Raw genomic sequence first — 25828 nt, 5'->3', positions numbered from 1 at the left:
AACGTGGTAGTTAACAGGGAATGAATGCTGGTAATTGGCTCTACGCGGTTATCAAACTTAAGATTCCTTACTTGAGAGTAACACCCAGTGTCTCCCCCACCCCCGAATTCAACAGGACTTGCTTTTCTGCAAACACGTTTTAGCTAGGATCGAGCTGCCACTAACAGCGCACTCCTTGGCCCTTTTACACGGAAGTAAGTCCCATGATATCTAATGTGGATGAGCGGGCAGGAGGCAGGCAACGGACTTTCTACCAAGCATGCTTAGGATCGCACGCAGCAGGATGAAGACGCCAGAGCGGCGGCCGCGATTGCGGATGGATGACTTAATCGGGAATTTACGACGGCGGGAGCATTTGGAGGAGGAACTGCGGGGAAGCGAGGTACTACTACCTGGAGCAGCTGCGAGGAGGTGGGCTTTCTTGCTCCTCTCCGCCCTTCCCCGGAGCGTGCGGGCCCCGGGCTGGGCCGGAGAATCAGCCGGAGTCGAGGAGGAGCCACCCTCTCCTTCCCCGCTAGGCCGAGCAGCCAATAAGGCGCCAGGGGCCGGCATCCAGCTCCTCCTTCCCGGGGAGAGCGGAGCCCGACGCTGAGTGTGCTGGTGGAGCGGGGGAAACAAGCGGCGGCGCAGAAAGTCTTCGGGCGCCCGAGTAGCCCGCAGCGCCGAGAGGCGAAGGGCGGCAGTGGTCGAGCGCAGCGCCTGACTGCCCGGCCGCCCTACTCGCAGCTCCGCCGCAGCGCGCGTAAAGAAGCCTGAAGCGCGGCTGGAGGCGGAGGAAGGAGAGATCGAGATCCCCTATTAGCCGGACTTGCAGCATTTCTCGGGGCTCCGAGGAAGCAGCCGCAATGCCGCTTGCCCAGCTGGGAGCGGAACCTTGGCCCGACATGGAGCTGGTGGACATGGAGCTGGACGCGGAGGTGAGAGGTGGTGGCGGTGGGGCTCCGGAGGAGGGAGGGAGAGGGGCGCTAGGTGAGTCGAAGGAGGCGGCGGTGGGGCATCGCCTGCCTGCCTTCCCTCGGAGGGCGAAGGTCTCCTGGTGACTTTTTTTCCAGGATTGCCTGCAAAGGAGCGGCGTCTGCGCCTGTCGCCTCGTTGCGCCTCCGCGCAAAGGACCGAGAGCGCGCGTGTTCCAGCTCTCTTATTTGCAGGCTGGGATTGGATCATGGGGCTGCTGTGAGTTGGGGAGCGGGTGGCAGTGTGTCGAGCGCCCCCCCCCCGCCCCTTTCATGCAAAAGTCACTACATAGGTTGACACACAATCTGTGAAGAAGCGGGTCGGATTCTCTTTGATTGTATGTATAAGTTTCGTTATCGTTGTCATTTGGCCCAATGAAAGCGGTTGCTTGCCTCTCCTGGAAACTATTGCAGAAAAAGCTCTTTCCTGCAATTAAAAAGTAACCCAACCCGCATCATTGGGCCGATCAATGTGTAGCTTTATATGTTACGTCGGAGACCTGCAGCTAATGGTTAGGTACTTCCTTCCTTCTTTCCTTCCCTGGTTGAAAAAGAGTTGAAGGAGGGCGGGGGGGGGGGCGGGAAGGAAGGGAGAGGATTGCTTTTCCCGATCCTCGGTTGAACATGCCCACAAGCAGACTTCCAGTTGTCGTGACACGATTGAGTTATTCTCTTTAAGCAGAGCAGGAAGAGTCTGAACATTAAGAATCCTGGAGGGGATTTTATTTATTCTGCCCTGAGGTTGAGGCATTAATGCACTGCATTGATCTTAGTTTGCCACACCAAGGTTGTTGTAACTTTGCTCCCTTGAGGAATAGCATCCTTGTGGATTTGCATCTGGGCCTTAGAAGGGTGTTTAAAAAGAAGAAATCTCAAAACTTCTGGCTCAAACTATTTTTAAGGACAACTTCCAGCTTTGCTCCAAAGGTATGAATAACTGAGGCTTCCAGGCCTGACTCGGATAGAGTTTATTTAATGCTTGCCTCAAACAGCTGTGTGGTAAGATCTGATGTAAATAGAAAGGCAGGTGGAAAATGGGGAGGGGGATTGGATTGCAGATCTCTGAAGTAGCAGGTTAGCAGTCTTAACACACTGGAGGGTTCCCCACCCACCCCAAAGTGGTAATGTTTTAACATCTAAGGCAAGGAACCCACATAACTCTCAATCCATATATTTAGAATTCATTTTCTATCATAAGAATGCAAATGCAAGCTTTTACAGCTTTGTGAGGAGGGTGAGCCAGGCTGAGTAGGGCTCAGTGATTCATCCAAAGTAATGAAATTGTGTCTTGAGTATTTATGTGCAACACTTTTATCCCGCTCTTCAACTAAAGGGATCAGGCTAGCCCATTTTAGCCTCACAACAACCATGTTAGGTGGGTTAATTTGTGAGATGGTGAGAATTGCCCAAGATTACCCAAGATCACCCAGTGAATTTCAAGGCTGAATGGGGATTTGTACCTCCATTTTGGACCTTAGTCAAACATTCTAAACTTAGTAACCCACATTTGCTCTTGAGACTGTGAACTTGTGTTCTTGTCTGTCATGGTGTGGCTTGGCTTGTCACCTAGGAATGGTCTGGGTGACAGTCCCGCAAACCAGGATTGGTAGGGTGCCAGCCCCTGCATTTTTTACAGAAAGGTGCTGTTCTGAAAGCCTGTGGAATGGTTCTAAATATGTCCTTGGTCAAATGATCAGGCATCTCCATCAGGCATCTGGTCTGCACATGCAAGTAGTTGTTGTTGGCATCTGTCTGTCTCTAGAAACAATGGAGTGCACTTCTGAGGGTGAAGTCAAACAGCTGCGTTAGCAGCACCCAAGTGACCTCCCTAGGGCGTATGCAGTGGTAGAGGCCTGAGGTGGAAATATGGGCTATGTTAGAGAGTGCCCAAGGGAAGTCTATCTCCTCCCCTACAAAACCATCTTGGGTGTTAAGATTGGCTTGCTCCACCTTGGTTGCTCCACTGCCTTCAGAAGTTTGGGGGTAGCAGTGACCCAGGATAGGGAATTATCTGTGGCAGCCTCTAAGTTGTGGAACTCCCTCAGCATAGTATCTTCAGTCTGGTATCTTCATTATACAGCTTTCAGCGAAGCATCTCTTTATGCTGCCTTTTGACACTTGAGTGGTATATTTTTTAGGACCCACCTTATTTCTGTGATTGTAAGTTGTTATAAACTGTTTTTGATATTGTGTTTTTGTTTTGCCCTGGAATTTTAGAGTGAAGGGTGACTAATAATAATTATTATAAGAATAATCATAGCCTGCTGCCTGCTGGTTCACTGGATGGCATTGTCAGTGTTGAAGAAAAATTCAACAGCAAATCTAGTTGGCTTCTTATGAAGAATGAGAGGGTGCTATCTTGCCCTTTACCTCAGGCAGGAAAATGTATTGGGCTGCTGGTCCTGGACTTACACCACTTTCAACTGCAGGCAGAATGCACTTCTGAATTCTCCCACCCTGCAATGTGGCAGGGGGAAACTTTTTGCAAGTAGAACATTATAAAACGGTAATGCTCTGCAGAGCCTTGCTCCCCCTTGACCTGCCGGGAGTTTTTGTGCTGTTCCTATATGAAGGTAGGTAGTGCTTTAAGTGGCACAGTCCCCTCTGCCAGTTCAGGATTCTCATTCTGCTGTACCTGCAGACCAGGGCCACATCTGTATATTATATTTCTCTTATACCACATTAACAGTCATGGCTTCCGACAAACATTCTAGGAGCTGTAGTTTGTTAAGGGTGTTGAGAGTTTTCCCAGAGTGGCCAGGCAGGGCATTGTAAGAATGGCAGCTCTGTGAGGGCACAACTCTCAGCACCCTTAACAAGCTACAATTTTCCAACATTATTGGTATAAGAGTGCTTTAAATGTATGGTGAAGATTGTGTCGTGGGTCTCTCAATCTTTTCCCCATGCTAGGATACCAAGGTGGCTCTGCAGTCCTTTTGTAATGCACAAGAATGAGCTAGTGCAGTATCATGGTCCAAAGGGGGAACATGAGCATATGAAGAATTCAGACTATCCATCCTTCAAGTTTAGCATTTTCCACACTGGCTACCAGTGGTTTTCCAGGGTCTCGGGCAGAGGGAGGCTTTCCTCATATCCTGCTCTCTGAATCTTTTAAATGAAGATGTCTAGGATTGAATTTGGGACCTTCTGCTTGCCCTAACTTCCTTCTGAATCAAATGTGCATAGGATTGGGCTGATTAATGGCTGGCTGACTGGCAAATGACATACTGGTGCTCTGGTTGCAAGGAACACTGACCGTTCTCCTTTAATGCTTTGCAGTAGTCTCAGTCTCATTTAGGACAGAGATAAGGCAAATCTTGATCAGCGCTTTATGTGGGTGGTGTGTTGGGTGTGTGTGTTGTTCTGTTAAGGTGAACCTTAGGGTGGGGCACTGAAAGGTAGTGTTATTTTGAAGAGGTTATATTTAAAACTCTAGCCTGAGGCAGCTGCCTTTCTCTGCCTAATGATAAAGCTGGCCTGCTAATAAAGTTTTTCACAGGTTAACAATTTCCAGAGGGTTAGCCCAAATAGGTGTGTTGTAGCAAGACTTTTGTTCTTTCCTGGTTAGTAAGGTTTGTGAGCTTATTTACAAGGCTGCTCTAACTTTTTCAGACCTGGACCCACCAGGCATTTGGGGATCCTTTTATTTTAACCACATATTTTTGGTTTGGTAGTACTGTTGCTACAGCCCACCTTAGATCAGGCTGTGACTCAATAGTGGGTCCTGACCCACCAGTTGCAGGCCAGTGCCCTAGGCTGTGTGTCCAGGAGTTCCTAGGCTGTTGGTTCAGGAGTGTTAAACACACTCGGGACTTTGAGACTATTGCCTGGAAAGTGGGAGTGTCTCCTTACTGTGCAGACTAGAAGAAGCTAGCAGGGCTGATTATGCAGCCCATACTGGCTACTGCCAGCCATCTCTGTTAGCAGGAACCTGACATAGCATGAGCATTCTGCCTCTTTTATAAATTTTAAGAATTTGAATGTTCAACAAAGAAGAATTAGAAGCCTACACTGAGAGTGGGGCAACCTTTTCAGCTCAGGTGCCACATTCCCATCTGGGAGATCTTGCTGAAGCCACATACCAATGGTGGGTGGGACAAGAGGAAAACATGGGTGAAGCAAGCAACAAATGACATTTCAGCCAAGCAATAACACGAGGTAGGAAGTATGGTTGGTGAGGGGTGTGGCTTAGGAGAAGGTGTGGCCTTGAGAAGGGCCAGATAGAGTAGTTTAAAGGGCTGCATTTGGCCCCCAGGCTTGGAGAGCCCCATCCCTGTCCTAAACAATGCTTCGATTTATGTTAATTAAGGCACCCAGGGTGCTTCTTGAATGAGAAAGAGGAAATGGCTCATGAGAGGTAAGGAAGGAAGGACATCTTACTAAGTTAAAGAACATTGGATTTTTTTCAGTTGCATGCAAAATGTACAAGGGTGTGTAATATCCATAATTATGTTGCACACCATTTCCCTATCCACCCAGCTTAGAAGCACTAATGTGGGGCGGCATTATTTGTAGATTTCAGTTTTGTCTGATTCCTTGTATTGTAAGGAAAGGATACAAAGGAGGGTGAATGTCACATTTTATCCCCTTTGTTGACTGCCTGGTTTACCCTATTGATTACCTGGTTTATGCTAATACATTTTTGGTTGTTTGAGATACAGCTAGTCTTATGAGAACTGCAGTTTTATTGTAAGACTTTTCTGCAAAATACACAGTTCATTTTCAGGCGGACTGGCTTGATGCACAGACAACTGGAACAGCCATTGATCTGTTCAAACCTGGCTTTGCCAACCTTTGCCCGCACATCCTTGTTTAAAGGCATCACTACTTTCTCTGTCTATTACTATTTATTCTTAACCAGTTGGCTCAATGCAGTAACCAAAGGAGTGGTTAAACTTTACATTAGGTAAAGGGAAAAGGAAGAAATGCACCCTGCTGTGTTTGTCTCAGACTGCCCTGTGGGGGTAGGTGGGTTTCCTCCAATTCTTTTCTTTGCTTCAAAAGAATAATGTTGCCTCATTAAATAAATAATTCAGTCCCTTCAAATACTGTGACATTTAAAGTAAAGGCTGACAGTCTTTTCTGTCACAAACAACAGTAGCCCTAAGGGCTGAGTTGACCCTTAGGTTAACTAAGCTTTTGGAGTAGGATCCTTTACACAATCCAAAGGGCACCGCTTCATACAGATTGGGACTTCACCACTTTGGACTTGGGGTCCTCTTTAATGTCCTTACTGCTGAAAGAGAGTGTTTGTTTGTTTACTCACCACATAACAGGGGAATGTTATCTATATTCTCAGTTTGGGAGAAGCTGGAAACTCTGGCTGCCTGCCTGGCGTGAGATGAGTATCAGGAGGGGAAATGATTGTGCTCTGTGTAAGTGTGGCAGATGACAGGTGTGGGGATTAGCATGACAGTTAAAGGGTGCCTGCCTGGGAGAGCCATTCAAGGGAAAGGTATGGGGGCATTCTGGACTGTGCTACTTTAGACTGCAGGTGAGGAGCTGCATGCAAAACCTTTTCTCTCTGATGTGCTAGTTTTCTGTACAGAGGGTTTTTTTTTAAAGTGCAAAGCATTTGTAAGCTTCCATCACTACCACCATAGCATCAAGTGGCACAGCCCCGAAACATTGTGAACACACCCTCCCACATCATTCTGCATATCTAGGGAACGCTTTATACAATCCACAGAATTCAGTGCTGATATTTTTCCTAGAGAGCGCTACTTTAAGCAGTAAGGACAGGGTTGCATGTTTAGGGAGGATCATAGGGAGTTGCCTTGTAGAGTCAGATTATTGGTCTACACTGACTGTCAGGGGCTGTCCAGGTTTTCAGGCAGGGGGCATTGCCAGCCCTATTCAGAGATACCAGGAATTGAACCCAAGGCCTCTGCATGAAAAGCAAATCCTCTACCACTGAGCTACAGCCATTCCTCTTAAATTCCAATGCATTAAAAAAACCCAAATCTTTCCTGCAAATAGGGTGGTAGCGTGATAGGCAAGTGAGTGAAGTCTACTTTTCACATAAACATCCAAAATGTGGTATTTTCCTATGTGAAAAGAGGAATCTGTTGTGTACACAACATTCAAACATGGAATCCCCACTACCTTCAGCTCCAGGTGGTATAAACTCACTTTGATTTTGCTGACCCTATAAACTGGCCATAGAACAGCTCTCACATTATCTGTTCCTCTTTGTGCAAGCATTGTTCAGAGTGTAGCTGAGAGCAGCAACTCCCATGATTGGGTTCCACCAAGAATTCTCCCAATTCCAGCTTCACGAATTACAGTTCAGTGTAACTCATGCTGTGAAGTGTTATGGGAAATGTTCTAGGACAGTCCATAATAGCAGTGAGCTCTTCCTTTTGACATGCGGGCATGGAGGCAGATTTACTAGCTTACAAAAAATTTAGACATCTCTGTGCAGCGGGGGGAGGACTACGTCTTGGTGGCACCTTGGCATGGGGAGCAGGAACATTATTAGATCATTTTTTTAAAAAAGGGCATGAACCCATAGGGGGGGAAATGCATAAAACATGCAAGTGCTAATTTATATGCATGGATGCAGGCTGAGCCTTTAAATGTCACAGAAAGCAAGCCAAGTAATTTCATGTCCAAATCATCCCAGGTATGCTTTTAATTTTTGCCCCACCTCGTATCAGTTTATCTTCGGTTCATTTTCTCCCAATTTCCCAGCAGATCCTGCTCCAAATCAGCTCAACCCTCCTTCAGTTACTCCTATTCATTTTCCTCCAATCTCTGGATAACATCCTAAATTGATTTATTTCCCCAAATTAATATCCAACCCATAATCAAGATTGACACTGGTTCAGTTTCCCCCTAAAATGTATTACCTGCTTGATAATGCTTGGAGTGCTCAGATAAAGATTCGGGGCACACATTTCCCAGGCCCACAGCTAACAACGCCCAAGGGGGAAACCACCTTTGCCACGCAAGGCTGGAAAATGTAGGTCTTTGCCTACCTAAACTCTTGGGAAGCTATTTGCTTTTCCAGCTTGGTGACCCTTTCAACTCTTCATTCTTGTCTCTGTTTCAGAACATCACTCCGCAGTTGTTTAATTGCCTCCCCTAGTGTTATGTCAGGCTTTGTGTTCAGCTTGTCTCTCATTCCCTGCCTGCTATCCATGCTATCTGGAAAAGGCCAGAGCATCAAGTAACAAGTTGTGGCAGGGGGACGGGGAGGGGGAACGGTCACAGAAAGAATCCTCTTATTGTTTCTGTCAAATCGGGCAGAGTGCTGTCAGGAAGTATGGAAACTGCTCTGGGCCTTCTGGATAGCGGATAGCTCAGTCGTCCCCGTCCCCCCCAGAGAGCTACAATTCCCAGAGTTCCCTGAGAAAGAGGGACTGACTGTTAGAGCACTCTGGGAATGGTAGCTCTGTGAAGGGAATAGGGGTTCCCTATCAACCCTCAGCATCCATAACAATCCAAGGATTCTTTGGGGGAAGCCATAACTGTTCAAAGTGGCAGGATAGTGGGTCTACTTAGGCCCCATCTGTGCTATATAATACCAACAGCCTGACCTGATACAGAGAGTAGCAATCTATGATGGCTATTGAGTTGGGTGGGGTGGTTGCTTTCTTCTTCCAGTGCAAAGGGCTTGTTTTAACTCTAGTTATCAGGAATCTCACTCCAGTAACCAGGAGAAAGGTTAGTGACAGCCTCTGTGACATGCAAGGCTTTTGTCATGCTTGGGATTTATTCATTAATCCTGCTGGACAGGCAGCCGTGCATTTTTTCCTGACTGAGGTCTCAGTTCTGCAAGCGCCGCAGCTTGGCTGCCTTCTGAGTGGGGCTGTTTAATGGGGCTTGAATTTAATGCAGAGTGATAGTTGGGGTATTTTTGTTCATTTGTTACAAACAACTTGGAATTTAAGTTGTTTGAATCCTCCTGCTTTTTAGTCATAGGGATCCAGAATTTCTATCAGTGCCAAAAGCAAGCAGGAGATAATAGGTTTTCTCTTTTCTCTTGATAAGTTGACACCAAACAAAAGTCGAGGAGCTTGGTAAAAAATGGAGGGGGGGGCGGGAATAATGATGGGAGTACTTCTCCCTGGCTCCATCTTTATTGCTACCTTCAAGAAAATATAATAAGTGAAATTTCTTCACAACTGCTGTGTAGCTGAATGCACATCCCTTTGCCCAACACTCAGTATTTCAAGAAAACAAAGCACTTTGGCTTTCATCATCCCTTGCCTTGTGTCACCGCCACTTCCATAGTGCCATTTTCACACACACTAAGAAGCATTGTTGATCTTGGTACATATGTATTTTACCTTCTCTGTCTTGTTTCATACTGTTTTAATAATCTTGGCTTCCCCCACTGCACCCCACCCTGAAGAATTCTGGGCATTGTTTGTGGATATTAAAAATCTTTCATCAGAGGTCCATAGTAGCTCCTACTTTTTTTTTTTTTAAGAATTACAATTCCGTGGGGAGACGGAATGAATTTCATTCCCCACCCACCCACTGTGCATTTCATGATTTGGAGTGACATTTCACAAATGGTTTTCGCTAGGTTTTTATTTATTTATTTTAAATTTTTTTATACAAGAAGCAACAATCAACACTCAACCATCCCCCACACCCACCTCCAGAAGCAATATTTAAATAATATTTAAATTTTAAATAACTATTAAATAATATTTATGAAAGATATTTGCATGTTGCCACATAACACAACAGTTTTGAGGCAGTATACAAGAAAGAAAGTTGTGGTGATGGTTCCCCCCACCAGCTCCAGATATACCGTACCTTCTTTCTGAACTCTCTTTAAAAAAAAATCCCCTGCAAACCATTTAAGGAAAAAAGGGATCATGCCCTGTGCGTGCCAGAAATACTGAGCCATATTGCCAAGTCACAGAGGGAATTTGAATATAAATTGTTCCCTCTGGCTCTCTGTATGCGGTATGTTGTGTGATCAGGATTACCGGAGTTAACTTGGTTTGTGTGGGCAGGGCTGATAGATGGATAATCTGCTTTAAGAGTGGGTGTTAGTGACCTTCTGATCCCTTACAGCCATAAAATCCTAGGATTGGCCCAGGCGGGGAGCTGTTCACTTGCCCTGGGTCTTGCAGTGATTTTTTCCTACAAACTCTTTGCGTTGATGCAAGAAGATATGTAGGAATTGGTCTAAACCTCCTCCCCCCCCGGGGGGGGGGCACAATCCATAATGTGAAACTGCCAAAAAGCAGAGCTTGGACAGGAATGCTATTTTTCAGCATAGGTAGTTGTATTCTAGCAAATAGTTGTGCATGAAGCAGCCATGCCTGTAAGGCCAGAAATGTTACTATTTATGATGTTAAGATACTTTTTGGGGGTTGGGGACCAGATTTCCCTAAATGTGTTATAACAATGAACAAATCAATGCCAGGAGTATTAAGGGAAGCTGGCAGGTGCTGAATCTAGCAGTGTCAAAAAGACAGGCCAAACCAGTTTTCTGTGCTCAGAAAGTGACCTGAAAGAAGATGGGCCATTAGCAAGAAACAAAGAGAGCAGAGTACTGGACCATTAAGAACAGTCTGGGGATGCAAATACTGCTGCCCAGCAGAGAGGTGGAGCCCTCCCCCCACCCCTTTGAGTAGCAGAGGCACAGGCCAATGGTAGCAGACAAAGGCCAGGTTAGGGTTTCAGCTGGGGGTGGGGGAGCTCCTTGGGGTCGTTTAGGGAGAAGGAGGGGTAGAACTCCATGTGATTTGGGGATGATAGGCTGGAACTAAGAAACCCAGAGGATGGTTTTTTGCTGTCCTTTGAATCCAATGCTGCCTTAAGCCCCTCATAGGATGTGAGTGCTTTGCAATACCTCCATCTAGGTGTAGGTTGTATATACAGTGGTACTTTGGCTTACAACCATAATCTGTTCCGGAGGTCCGTTTGTAAACCAAAACAGGTTGTAACCCAAGGCGCGCTTTCACCAATGGGGCCTCCACATTTTTTTTGTTCATAATAATAATAAAAAGGGTTGTAATCCCAAAAAAGGTTGCAAACCGGGACATGCACTTCCGGGTTTGACATGTTTGAAATCCAAAACGTATTCAAACCAAGGTACTTCTGTATGTGCAAATAAAAGCACATATCATACACTACAAGTCTCACTTGTGTTTCATTGTCCCCGAAGGGAACATGGATCCTGGTAAGTGCACCTGCAACCCCTGGGCTCTTGGACTGCTTGTGGAAATTGGGATGGCATGTAAGACTGGTGTTAGAAGTGGGATCTGTGTTTCCTGCAGGGGAAGCTGAGAACTAGGTGCGCCTGAGCCAAAATGGAGGGAGGAGTAGTGACACCCCTTGAGCAGCTGGGCCAAATCCAGCAGCAAATCGAGCAACAGATAAAGCAGTGGAACCAGTGGTTCAGTGAAATGAAACAACTTCAAGCAGAGTATGTGAGAAGTCTCTGTGGAGAGGAAAGTGTGACTCCCTGGGAGGCAGGAGCCCTGCTTGGTGAGATGCTACAAGGTGTCAGGAGTGACCCAGGAGCTCAGCTGCAAGGCACTCAAAAGGAAGGGGTAGCTAGAGAGATCCAGAGCATGGGTGGGCAGGGGAAGGGCTTAAACTGAGAAGAGATGCAGTCTGTAGCTGAAGGTGTGGGGGAAGGCATGTTGGCAGGAGACCAGAGGCTGCTGATTGATTTTTCTACCCCCTGGGTTGCCTGCTGTAAAAGAAGGTGCAAAAGGAGAAAGGCAGGCAGGCAATTTGAACTACTTCAAATTGATTTATCCCCCCCTGGGGTGCTTGTTGTGGAAAAAGGGGGTGCAAGAGGAACGGTGGCTGCAGAGATGCCAGAAAAAAGAGAGCAGATGGTTCCTGCTGAATTGGTGAACTTACCCAGTTTCTGAGGGTGATCAAATAGTGGACTGCTCTCGTGCATATGCCTTTCTCCACTGCAGATTTATTAAACTGGAAAGCCACCACCTCTGGAAGGTTGTCAAGAGAGGAATGTGGCCCTCGGGCTGAAAAACGTTTTCCCATAGCTGGGGCACAGGAAACTGCAGATCACTGCCTGACCCCAGAGTGACAGAGGATGCCCTTGCCATCCATCCCTAATTAATTAAACAAATCTTTGTTCCTGCACTTATAACTCTGCATGGCAGGGAGAAATCCAATGGGTACAGCATTCCTGATCCATGCTGGATAAGGCATTACCTGCTGAATTTCTGCTAAAAATGCTGCTGATAGAGGCAGGGGAGCTCTGCCACCCCACCAAAGGTAGCAACCCTGGACCAGAATGTCAGTTATGTAAATTGCTCTGGGATCCTTGCCATGAAGATCTTAACAAGGTTTTCTTAAACCTTTGGGTGTCAGTGAGTCACAAGGCAGGGGTGTTATCACAGTTGCACGGGGGGGGGGGGGAGAGAAGTGTTATACTGTATTTGCAATTCCCAGGCTATTCAAGTATTAATGATTCAGTTTTAGAGACTAGTTACGTGTTTGTGCATGTGTGTTGTGTCCATCTCAAGGGTTAGATCTCTTGATTCAACTTGCAGGGTGGGGCTGTTGGGAGTTGTAGTCCAAAGCATCTGGAGGGTGCCAGCTTAGTGAAGGTGGCTTTAGCATTTAGTAGCCTGACTACTGTGGTCCATATGTTAGGCACCTTGAGGCTGGATTACTGTAATGCTGCCCTTGGGGCTGGTTTGGAAGCTCCAGCTAGTAGAGAATGTGGTGGCCAGATTGCTAATGGGGGCATCTAGCTGGCTGCAGTGGCTGCCCATCTAACTATTGAGCCAGGTTCAAGGTTGTGCTGCACTATGTGATTCTTCTGGTCATCAGTTTTGGCCTGCTGTCCAGATGCTTAATATTTCAGACCATGCATAATCAATCTGTGGATTCATTACCCCAAGTTGTAGCAATGCTCATGAGTTTCATCTGAGTTTGGCACAAATGCAGTCAGTAAAGTACTGGATCAATGACACGGAACCTCAGGCCCAAGGGCCATATGTGGTCCTCCAGGACTATCTGTTCGGCCCCTGGAACTCTCCCCAGGCCACACCCCTCACTGACCTTGTTTCTTTTCCTCTTTGAGTGTTTTTGTCTGGATTGGATGTTGTCCTTGAACTCTGACAAAGCCTCTTGCTTGTCTGGGTGTAGGATGGAGGGAGCTGTGTATAAAAGCTAGCCTACTTTACAAAGGTAAAATTCATAGTTGTTGCTGCACCCTCCGTTACTTCGGCGTGTGGTCTCCTGAAAGTTGCCCAGAAGAGAATGTGGTCTTTGGGCTGTAAAATGTTCCCCACATATGGGCTGGAAGAATCTTCATCTTCTGACCTGACAAGGCAGCTCTTCCGTGTTTTGGGAGACATAAAAGAATTGTCTCCACTAGTGGAAGGGAGTTTTTCCCCTGGGGTTCTTCAAAGGACTGTGCTAGCACTAGTAAATTATGATTAATGCTACAAGTTGCACTGAAGTTTGGGTCTTGCTATTGGTGACAGCAGCAGTGGCAAACTGTAGTGTGGCAAGCCAGGTGAGCTTTGGTACAGCTGTGCTTTTCTAAGCCATTCAAAGGGGTGTACCTTTGCAGGGCTAATTTTCTGTAAGGAAACAGTACATAGTTGAGGGATTTATTGAACCTTATTTATTTCCTAGTGTCTCATTGTATGGTTAATTTGAATGCTTCAACCTTCCCAAGGCTCATGTGTTTTTGTGTGTTTTTTTAAACCTATTGATAACAATGACTGGGAAGCAATGGGGGGAAAAGGAATCAAATGAGTTTGTCCTCAAATCTGCTAAACAGCCTTCAAACCATGCTGACGCTTTATTATGCTAATGTAACAGCAGTGTAGCTGATGTAAAATTACACAACCAACCCCAGGTGATTTCAAGCTGGAATGAATTTGCTTTTCATGAAATACACAACCCTCACACTTGAAAAAATAAATAAAAATTAATTAAAACTTCTCAATTCTCCAATATTAAGTGGCTTATTTGGACACATTATTACTACAGAAAGTGGATTCCCTCATGCCCCCATAGGCAGTGTTGCATTTTGACCCACATTCAGGGGGTCTTAAGGCAAAGCTCTCTGTGTTAATTGGGAGCCTGTTTTCTCTCTCCCCCCCTTCCGAGAAACACATGTGGGTTTAAAACAGCAACAACCCACCCTGCTGCACACCTGTAAATAGGGCCCAGCCCCAAACATTTTGGCGCCCAAAGTGGGAAATCCAAATTCCCCACTTCTGCATGAACACGCTCTAATCAGCAGAGGACACAATCCACTGGAAGTTCTTATTTGTGTGCTTCATTTTAAATGAACAGAAAACGAGTTTTCTGGTAATTTTTAAAGACCAAACAGGTTTATTGCAGCATACCTCCACTGAGTAGTCACCTTTGCCTCTAGCATAGGAAGCCACCTTATACAGAGGCAGACCGTTGGACCACCTAGCTCAGTACAGTCTATATACTGTTAGCAGCTCTCCAGGATCTCGGGCCCAGGGACATTTCCAGCCCTATCTGGAGATGCCGAGGATCGAACCAGGGACCTTCTGCATGCCAGGCAGATGCTATACCACTGAGTTGCGGCCCTCTTTTAATAGCAGCTGGTGGAAAAGGAGAGATAATTTTGTGACTACAATAAATCTGCTATTTAAGGTATTGGGAGTAGGAACAGAAAGCAATGGGGTTGACAGAAATTTAGGGACGTGGGTGGTGCTGTGGTCTAAACCACTCAGCCTCTTGGGCTTGTTGATCAGAAGGTCGGCAGTTCAAATCTGCACAATGGGGTGAGCTCGCATTGCTCTGCCCCAACTTCTGCCAACCTAGCAGTTTGAAAGCACACTAGCGCAAATAGATAAATAGGTACCACTGTGGCGGGAATGTAAACAGTGTTTCCGTGTGCTCTGGTTTCCATCACAGTGTGCCGTTGCGCCAGAAGCGGTTTAGTCATGCTGGCCACATGACCCGGAAAACTGTCTGTGGACAAACGCCAGCTCCCTTGGTCTGAAAGCGAGATGAGCACCGCACTCCCTAGTTGCCTTTGACTAGACTTAACTGTCCAGGGGTCCTTTACCTTTACCTATTGATGCAATGCTTTTTGGACCCTGCTAGTCCTTCTTGAAGAAAAGGAATTAATTCTTCAGGGAACTTCTGAGAATCAAACATTAAGATTTGCTGCCTCTTTTCATTGGATGCGTCTACAGTACACCATTGATTTTTGTTCCTACTACCAATTCTGTTTTGGAGTTCCCATTTGTGTTGCATTTCTTCTTAGGTGTCACAAAATTTGTGTGTGTATATGTGCATGTTTGCTGTAACAGACTAACACACCTACCCCAGAAATTGAATGTTCAGGATCTCTTGTGCACAGTGAGGCTCACATAGAAAAGGCCAAAGACTTGGGCCACATGAACACCATATATATTTTAAAGCACATAGCTTCCCCCCCTAAAAATTCCTGGGAACTGTACTTTACCTCTCACAGAGGTACCATACGTATCTCAACACAAATTGCAGTTTCTGGGATTCTTTAGGGGAAGCCATGTGCTTTAAATCATGCTGTTGGTAGGGCCTTGTGCTCTGTCCTACAATGCACTATCCTTGATCATCATGCATTTAAAGCAGTTCCCGCCTGGCAGAATCCTGGGACCTGTAGTTTGTTAAGGGTGCTAGGCATTATAGCTTTGAGAGATACACTTCAGTTCCCAAGGTTCTTTGTTGGAGAAGAAAGTGTTTTAAATGTATAGTATGTACACAGCTTTAATGGGCCTAGTAAATTAGTTTTTGTTTTGTTGCTGAATTGGGTGGATGGGCTCTTTTCATCACTGGATGTGTTCAAGCATAGGCCAGTCAAGCCATCTGTTGGTGATGTTCTAGCTCTGGATTTATTCCATTGGGGCACAGGTTGGACTAGGTGACCTAAAAGGCCCCCCTCCAAGTCTGTGATTTAATCAACTTCTTGGAGGAAGTTGGGAGAAAGGTTTATTGCTTAGCCTCCTTCAGATCATCCTGTGGTTGGGGTCTCCTCTAGCTATCAGGCTCCCATTTCTCCCCTTTCCCAGTGGTCTGAGGCTTGACCAGTGCTCCATGGCTGATGGCACGGCTATTCTTAATGGCAGCAGCAGCAGCAGTCTGGTTTCATATTTCCTGTGTTGAATCCCTAGGGATCCCCTTTGCTTGGCTTTAGAACTTTCTTTGGCTTCCATGGTCCAGTTCAGCAGATTGCTTTCTGTCTGCATGGAGGATTATGCAGAATTAAAGAGCTTTAACCAGCAGTTGTCCCCAGATAAACATCATCTCCAAATTCAGCAGCCTCAGGTGGGAAGTTATGTAACCCACCTGGGCTTGGTTGGGTAACTGAGTTTGTTTTATTGGTGGGAGGGATACCTTTTTGGGGGGGGGCGACAGTTGGTAATCTCTGGTATGGTTTGTGGGGTGAATCTTTCTTGGCAAAACTGCTTTCTTACATTGCAGGTGAAATAAAGCGTAGTCACTGGTTAAGAGACTAAGCTGTAAAGCTGTAGACTTGGCAAGTCTGCAGTTTGAATCTCTCCTCCTATTGTGAGCTTGGGTCACACCCAAACCATACATTTGAATACATATCACTTTAACGAAGTTGGAGAATCCTAGAAATTGTAGTTTGTTAAGGGTGCTGGGAATCGTAGGTCTAGTGAGGTCAGCACCCTTAACACACCACAGCCCATGACTGTTAAAATGGTATAATAGTGCTCTAACTGTACGGTGTGAGCGTGGCCATTGTTACCAGTTCTGCTCCTGGATTGGATTGGGGGGGGGGTGCTTCTAGGGAGGACAAGACAGCCAGAGTCACCACTGAAAATCAGTGAGAATTCTTCTACGCAGCAAGAAGCAACATAGATAGAACTACCATATTTTTCCATGTATAAGGTGCCCCCATGTATAAGACGCCCCCTATTTGGGGGGTCTAAATTTAAAGAAAATGAGGGGAGATGGCCCAAAGTTGTTGAGCTTTTTTTAAGGGGGAATTGCATGCGTGCCATCACTCCAGCAGGGTCGTTGCTGGGGTTTGGCAAAGTGGGCAGCCACTCCCCCCCCCCGGCCACTGAGGGCAGGAAGCTCCCTAGAGTGTGGGCCGCTTCCCCTCCATGCCACTGCGGGAAACACTCCTTAGAGCGCACGCCTCCCACAGCGGCATGGCGGGGAGTTGCACGCCTGCCAACCATCTGGCTGGCAGGTGCAGCTGCCCCTCCATGCCACTATCCATGTATAGGACGACCCCAGTTTTTTTACATGATTTTTGAGTAAAAAAACCTTGTCTGATACACGGAAAAATACGGTATATATTTGAATTGTAACTTCAAGAATTTATACCCGACTTGCCTTTCCACTTCCAGATTTGGTTAAGGTGTTTGTTCATGTAAATTAGAAGTGCAGATGTATGTTTGGGATTTTTGGAGTAGAAAATGAAGGACTGTATAAGGGCTCCATTTGGTTATATTGTTGGCAATTCAGCTGATAAATATATTTGTTTCCTTAACGAGTTGCTGTTGGAATCAAGGCTTTATAAGTGTTGAAATAAAATGGGGTAAGAGCTTTGCAATGAGTCTCTGGTTAAAACCCAGGATGTGAGAAGCCACTGCCCATTTTGGCAGTATCAGTTCTCCTTGGTTGACTTTGTTCTTGCCTGGCGCCTGGGGAGGAAGTGTTGATAAAAGGGGCTTCCGGCAGCTGCCTTGGCTACCTATGGCACACCTACCCAGATTACTTTCTGCTGAGTCATCCTTAAGATGTTGAACTACGTTTAACTCTTTCTTCTCAGCACCAAGGAAAGGATTTGCTTAGTGCACTGAAAAGAGTATCATAACACACCCATGGGAGTGGGTGACGCTGTGGTCTAAACCACTTGGACTTGCTGATCAGAAGGTTGGCGGTTCGAATCCGCATGACAGGGTGAGCTCCTGTTGCTCTGTCCCAGCTTCTGCCAATCTAGCAGTTCAAAAGCATACCAGTGTGAGTAGAGAAATAGGTACCGCTGTGGCAGGAAGGTAAATGGTGTTTCCGTGCGCTCGTCATGGTGTTCCGCTGCGCCAGAAGTAGTTTAGTCATGCTGGGCACATGACCCGGAAGCTGTCTGTGGACAAATACTGGCTCCCTCAGCCTGAAAGCAAGATGAGTGCCGCACCCCATAGTCACTTTTGACTGGACTTAACCGTAACTTTACCTTTACCTTTCCATAACACATCACTGTTGTACAATATCACTTTGGGTTAAAACTTGTTCTTCACATTTGTGTATTTTGTTACATGGTCCTGGTCTCTTGGGAATAGCTGCATTGTTAAAAGTACCGCATGATACTCATTCCACATTTGTAAGAAATCAGTATTTTAGCGTGGCAGCACACACGCTTTGGAACTCCTTGCTATTGACATCAGGCAAGACACCTTCCCTGTACTCCTTTTGGTGCCTGCTGAAAACGTTTTTGTTTAGGCATGCCTATCCAGGCATGTAGAATGTCGGCATGTGTTTTAATCCAGTTTTTAGCTTATTGTCAAACCTAGTTATTTTTTGAATATTTTAAATAATTGTTTTTAACTATTCATTTACTTATAATGTAACTGCTTTACTCATTTTGTAAACTGCTTTGAAGAAAGATGCTAAGGCTTGTAGTAGGCTTGGAGCCTGTTAAGATCATCAAGCAGTGTTTAGATCATTGCTGTTTTTGTTCAGCAAGGGATGGTTGCTGCTGGACACGTTACTAATGGGAAGTTTGGCTTTTTTGCTTTGCAGAATGGACAAGCTGTTCCAGAAGGAAAAAAGGGAGCTCTGCCGAAGGTAAAACCACACACATGAATCTTTTTGTGCTTTTATTACACAATGCTGGTTTGGATGTTTCACTATGGCATTGCTTCCAGACTCTTCCTCTATGTGACTTTGGTGTCTGGTGTGTTTTTTTCCAGCACAACTGAGAGTGAAATTAGTGATAGATTAGTCTGTGGCTTTAATTAATCTACTGCTTCTCCCCCTGCCTCCCCAAAAGGTGTGTTGACAGAGATGGTATTTGCCTTTTCAAATCACAAATATTTTTTACTACCTGATTCACTCTTTCTTTTTTAAGCAACTAAGGATCTCCACCATTCCTACTGAATTGCCTTGCCTTTGTCAAGGAGAAGTTTTGAACTACATGTGTGTGACTTCACTCACGGAGGGTGTTGGGCTTGCTAAGATATGCAGCACTTGGAAAATGCACTCTGCCTGCAACGGAAGCACAACTTTGGGGAAAGGTTCAGGATTGGTTGCAGAAAGCTAGTAACAACTGCAGTCATGAGTGATGATGAGAAATCAGGAAAGATTTTTCAGTTTTGATGTGGGCGGCTGGTCAGGATTCACAGCAAGGTTCAAAAATCCACTCACAAATTTATTCAGTATTCAGGGGACTGTGTTGGGGGCGGGGGGAAGCAATCCTTCATTTATTTAACAAAATTTATATACCACTTGATAACAAAATCTTCAAGCTGTTTACAAGGGAGATTAAAATAATCAAAACCGTTAAAAGCAAATAACTAAAACATGTTTAAAAACAATTGGAATCAGCAGTAAATGAAAAAGAGATTAAAACACATAAACATCCCCGTATGTTACATATCAATAATAAACTCATTCTCTGAATACTAGTCCTTTATATTGGCTGCCACAGTTCTGATTCTCCTTCGGAAGCCAGTGGTTCTGTAGCTGCTTAGTGTCAGTTTTCTGTGTGTGTGCTTGATAGTCTGAATAAAATGAATGCAAACTCAGTTTGTTGTATCCTTGGCTTATTCGGCTTCCATGATTTAGATGTTCAGATTACTTGCAGCCTGGATAGCTCAGTTGGTTAGAGCATGATGCTGATAATGGCAAGGTTGCAAGTTTGATCCCTGTTTGGGACAGCTGCATATTTCTGCATTGCAGGGGTTTGGACTAGATGATCCTTCGGGCCCTTCCAATTCTATGATTTCTTGAATCAGAAGGGGGTTTCAGAAAGGGAGATGAGGCTGGAGGAAATGGTGGCTAGCATTTTGGATTTGCTGAGAATGTGGGTCCCGACACTGTCTGGGCGCATTAATAACAGTTGCCTGACTTCTGTGTACAAGTATTCCCCACCCCCACTCGTTTAAAATATTGTTTGGTTGACTAGGGATTGATTTTTTTCTTTAAGGGTAAGATTCCTATCTCTTTTGAGTCACTGAAACTCCGTTTTCTAACTTTATTCCTGAAATCGTAGATTAGTGGGCGTCACAAGATTCCGCCTGACTTGTACAAAGGGCACTTTGTCCTACAGCGCCAGCCTCAGAGAGGATTTGTATAGCATGGTAGCCAATGTGATACCCTCCAGAACGCCCAACAGCTCCAGCCAGCATGACCAATGATTAGAGATGGGGGAAGTTCCACTCCAACAACACTGAAGGTTGTAGGCTGGCCTCCCCCACTTGGAAAAGGTGCAAATTTACAAATTTCTCCATCACTCAACCTAGGTATCTTCAACCTTTTCAAACCCAGCACCCACTTTTAACCCAAACATGCATTTGGGGACCCATTTCTCAGTCTATTACTATATATTTGCATGGTGGTAATGCTCCGTTTGTGACCAACCTTGGATCAAGCCGCAACCTAGTAGTGGGTCCAGACTCAACAGCTGAAGACCAGTGACTGAACTGACCTCTTTTCCAAAGTTGTAAGTGACTTGAAAATAGAGGAAGCATAGGCAGCCCCTTTTGCTATATCTGAGAGAAGGGTCTTTTAATTTCTTTCCCCTAAGACTAAGACACAGGTGGTGTATCTTTTTTTGCCACTTGAGGCAAAATGGGAAGTGCAGCCTTTCTCTGCTACGATCAGCACTTCTGGTGAGACATGGCGCCAGCATTGGCACCAGTTTTGGGAGAGATCATGGTGATTTTCAGTGAGCTCTCGCAAGAAATCAGTGTAATCTTGCCTGAAACCAGAGCTGATGCCAGCACTGCTTCTCCACCAGCAGCAGAGGCAGTGCCGTAGGTGGGTTGCCTACAAGGGCACTGCCTACTTCAAAAATCTTTGAACTACACCTGAAAGTAATTCCCATAACAGCCTGGTGAAATGAATGTGAATTAAGTTCATTTTGGGATAGAAATTTGAACAAATTCTAGTTCAATCTCTTGCATGTGTTTGTTTTTTTGTTGTTTTTTTTCCTCTTTGGGTCTTTAACCTTAAAGGTCATTATTGTTGGGGAATGTAAATTAAACAATTCACATTCCACTGTGTTTGTGTTTTGACGTTTTCTTAATCTTCTGTATATTTTATCCTTTCAGCACAGCAGCTTGTAATGTTCTGAATGCTGAACATTATTATTTTTTTGCTGAGGTTCATTTGAATGAACTTGAATTGATCTGTGAACTGAACATGAACCCAAACTAGTTTGTTTTGTAAAGAGACGAATGGGAACCAGTTCCTTTTGGGACATGTCAAACTAAAACTAGTTCTTTTGAAAAATGAACTTTCAAAGTTCTGGTAGGGTGTTTGCCTGATTCCTGGCCTGAATTTAACTTTGTCTTTAAAATTCTGCACAAATGTCTCTATCTGGTTAGTAGTTTTTCCAGGCAGCATTCTTTAGCTTGGCACCCTTTCTTTCTTTTTTAGAAATAGGAGCTTCTGACTTCGATTTATTTTTTTCATAAAAAGCAAGGAAGATGGTGGACAATCCTCAAAACAGTCTTCATGCACCTCTTCCCTCTTAGCATTTTGGTGACGTTAACTGTGAAACTAGCTATAGACTGTTCTTTCTCTGAGCTTTTCTGAAGTTCTGTGTGTCCACAGTGTTTGGGCTTCAAGTCCTCTGTATGTTTCTGAACTTGCAGAGTTTTTTTAAAAAAAGTTGTAGTCTTTTAATCTCTGAGATAGCTGACTTGAACTTTAAAATTGAATATGTCTTCATCATATTTTGGAGACTTCGTAGTGGGGAAAACACTACCTAATAAAATTATTTTTTATTTAATTGAAACCCAAATAACACCCCCTTTCCTGCTAATTTTAACAAGGAGACCAATATACTGGCATGTTGTCTTCCTGCACAAGGTCCAATGAAATGAATTAGAACAAAGTCTTCCTGTAGCTCAAGCTCCAATTCACTTCATATGCTGCAAAACCTCTCATTTTGCATTGAGTTCAGTGGGTCAGATCTGTTTGCTTTCAAAGTTTGTTGCCCTTAATGGCCTCCAGGATCTACCACCAAAGGTAGCCATATTTCCCTGCCATGTTGCAAGACTGCCTCTAAAGATGCTTAGCTTACTGGTTTATTAATTTTATGATTTCCATTTAGAGACTATCTGAAGGCCTTGAAACAGTTTGCAATGTAAGTAGGAACGCTGCAAAGGAAGGTCTTGTAAGATGCTCACCCCATTTCTGAAGCATATATGAGCTCATTCTTCACACCCACTAGACCATCTAACATTCCTCCATCTCTCATCTGGGAGACGCCCAGTTTTATACCAGAGCAGGCTCTCAATCTGGAGAATGTAAAACTACTTCCATCCACTCACTCACTCACACAGTTGTAACCTCCAAGGTTCGACACAACCTTAACTCCTGATAAAAACCAGTCAGCCCTGGTAGCAGACACAAACATCAACATCGCACCTAAAGTGGCCCTGAAGGCATAGCAAAAGACCAGAAGCATACCTTTTGGGAATATTGAATAGTGATATTTCTAGAGAAAATACTAAATTCTTTCTGTATGCAACATCTGCAGTGAGAATCCTGGTGGCTAAGTACTGGAAGGGTAATCAAGTACCGACCAAAGAGGCATGGTTATGTAAATTATGTGAATATTTGGAAGTGGCCAAATTGATGGATGTAATAAGATTAAAGCCAATGAATACAGTCAAGAAGGAATGGAAGTGCTTGAATGATTATTTAGAAAGACAAGGTTATAATGTAAAAATTTGGCTGTGTCTAGAATGACCTTGTGAATGGAAAAGAGGAAACATATACCAGTGTGTATATATATATATATATATATATACACACACACACATATCTATATATTAAGATGAAAATAATACTGAAATACAGATAAAATATGAAATGTGAAAGGAAGTGTTGTGAGAGTGATGGAAGTCTATTACTATTATTATTTTGTAAAATAGTGTTTATTGTATTGAAATATTATACTTTATTCTTTTATTGTCTACTTTTCTTTGACTTTTCTTTCTTTTTTCTTTTTCTTTATATTATTCTTTATGTATGGCTTGTTATTGATGTATTTACTTTGCAATAAAAATTCTTTAATATTAAAAAAAAAGGTTGTTGTAGGGTCCAGGAACCATATTACAATGGTGGAACAAAGTTTTTGCATCCAGGAGGTCACGGGATCAATCCCCAACATCTCCCATTAAAAGTAGCATAACATGGGAAAGACCTTTGCTTTCAACCCTGGAGAGCTGCTGGCAGTCAGAGTACACACTACTGGGCCAGATGCTCTGACCTGGTACAACTGGCAGCTTCCAATGTTGGCTGGTCAGGTCAGGGAGGTCCCATTTTCATGCTAGACCTACCTTCCAGTGGGAAAGGGTGCCTGTCTCTCTTTAATTGCAGACATAGCATAAATTCTGGTGACAGAGGGCAAGAAGTTCCCAGCAATCCAATCACTTGCTGGTATCAGATGCTCTAATCTTAAAAAACCTTTTGTGTTTTTAAGCAGCTGAATTGGGCAGAAGGCTTTCCTTGAAAACAGCTGGCTAGATCTTGCCAGTGCAATGTTATCCATGATGCGGGGGAGCAGGATGGGTAGAGCTATAGGCTTGTAATCTAGCTAAATTGGTTTCCTAGCTAGTGCTTATGAACTGGCAAATCTGCTAGCTTGCCTGCATCCCATGACTCCTCTAGAGTCTGTGCAGTCGATTAGCAAAATATTAAGGGCTTGCTACTGAGACCTCTGTTGCTTTCTGTTGCTCCAGCTTTTCCTCTTTCCCTTTTTTGTTTTTTGAAAAAAGGTCTAGCCCACCTTATTCCTTAGGCTCAGGGTAAGTAACAAACTTCTTTAAAACACCAGCCTAAAGATCTGATTTCAGGCAAGCCTGTTCCCCAGTTTATGTTAAGTCTTGCATTGCTGCTTCAAACTGCCCTTGGGGAAACATTCCTAGAACAAAGGGAGTGCCAGGCTGCGTTTCATTGCCCCACAGAACTAAGAAAAAGTCAGTAGCACGCAGCCCTGTTGGGACTCCTTGTCCCAGGTTGAAGGGCCTCCATTTGCAGTTGCAATTGTTTCAGTCCCGTATGGATGAGGAAGCCACTGAGCACTGGTGCTTGAACAGTGCTGAAGTTCTTTGATAAGCGTTTTTAGCTCTCCACAGCTATTGTGATGTACTGCCTAGATTGCTAGACATCAGTGTGACCTAGATCAGGGATGGAAAATCTGTGTGCCCGCCTCAATATTGCTGGATCCCATCATCCCTGACCATTAGCAAGCCAAGGTGGGGTTGAGGGGTGTTGAAGTTAAGGAACAATTAGCAGGCCACACATTCCTCATTCCTGGCCTAGACAGCATGGTCCTGTCTGCAAGCCCCGACTAGCAAAGCAAGGGGATCTGGGCCACTCAACATCTTTCAGCCTAATCTACCTTGCAGGGTTGCTGTGAGTATAAAATAGGGGTGAGCCATATATGCTGTCCTGGGCTCCTTGAAGGAAGTGTAGGATAAAAACATATATGCAATACTGTGTTTTCAAATGCCCAGTCTTCAGGGAACCATTTCTTCATGGACTTGTCTGCTGAAGATCTTGCCATGGAACGCTTGCATCTTCCACAAGATTCTTGGGAGAGCACCCAGTCTACATATAAATAAAATGGTTGTTGTTAGGGTTCTGTGTGAGTGACTCCTAAAACAGGGGTTCTTGGCTTATCAGTGCAGTTTGAAAGTTTGCTGTCCTTCTTAGATAGGAAGCCACTTCCCCAAGGTAGAGGGCTTTCCAAGCTGTGCCATCTGAGCTTCTTGTTAACCAGAGGTACCAGGGATTGGACCTTGGCTCTTTCTGCATGTAGAACTCATGTCTTCCGACTGAGCTGTCCTCAGCCCCCAGGGTCACACAATCTACCCAACAGGCTAAATACGGCACACCCATGATAGCTACAGTACACACCCTTGGAAACATTGTGGTTGAGAAGGGCACATGGGTGATCCTTTTGGGTCACTGTCACCTACCTCCTTGCCATATTACAGGGTGAGTATGGCAGGAGGAAAATGAAACTGCAAAGAATGCAGATTTGCGCTCGCTCTCTCTCTCTCTCTCTCTCTCTCTCTCTCTGTGTGTGTGTGTGTGTGTGTGTTGCACAGCCACTGTTTCTTTATGTTGCTATGCTCTCAGACACATGCATCTGTTCCTCCCAGAACTCTTGACTGTCCCGTGCCAAGAATGGGCCCCAGCTAATGGCAAACTCTTTGGTGCCATTAAACAAATATATCAATCCTTCTCTCTCTCTCTCTCTCTCTCTCTCTCTCTCTCTCTCTCTCTCAGAGCCGTAGGCTTCAATTAATAATTGAATAAGGATCAGCTTTCAGAGCCCTGCATTCCTCATAACCAGCTAGCTTTTTCTGGCATTGTGGAAATAGCTTAGTTGCACAGCCAGGGGTGGGCTGGGGGATGGATGTCTTGAAAGCACTCCAAACGTCTTCTCTTGCTGTTTGTAACAATGCATTGAGCTGCCACAGGTTCTTGGTGTCCTGAAAATCCCATAACAGCCTCCTAAAAATTCAGGAGCAGTCTAGTGGTGTATTGCTTCAATTGATAATTTGTTGTCTAATGATCTTATGGAGAGAGAAGTTTTTATTTTATTTTTTTAAAAGTGGGTGATACAAGGAAGGAAGAAATATTTTCAGTTTACAAGCAAATGATGACCTTTTTGCAAAGAATGTCAGTCAATCTCCTTATTTATTTATCTACTCGATTTCTCA

General features: G+C 44.7%; 1 protein-coding gene across 2 annotated transcripts in view; it reads left to right on the top strand.

Moving 5' to 3' along the window:
* The first annotated feature begins 590 nt into the window (after nucleotides 1-590).
* The window catches only part of RPS6KA1 (ribosomal protein S6 kinase A1), an 86444-nt gene continuing 61206 nt past the window's right edge, over nucleotides 591-25828 (top strand). The window contains exons 1-2 of one of the 2 annotated variants that reach the window (XM_081015900.1): nucleotides 591-917; nucleotides 18663-18707. In XM_081015900.1, coding sequence (XP_080872026.1) covers nucleotides 846-917; nucleotides 18663-18707 — 117 coding nt within the window. In that variant the 5' untranslated portion in view covers nucleotides 591-845. The remainder of the gene's footprint in view (nucleotides 918-18662; nucleotides 18708-25828) is intronic. The other variant, XM_081015902.1, reaches the window with a different exon arrangement.

Source organism: Podarcis pityusensis (genome assembly GCF_964106645.2).
Source record: "Podarcis pityusensis genome assembly, chromosome: 8".
NCBI lineage: Eukaryota > Metazoa > Chordata > Lepidosauria > Squamata > Lacertidae > Podarcis > Podarcis pityusensis.
This window is presented reverse-complemented; position numbering and strand designations above follow the sequence as displayed.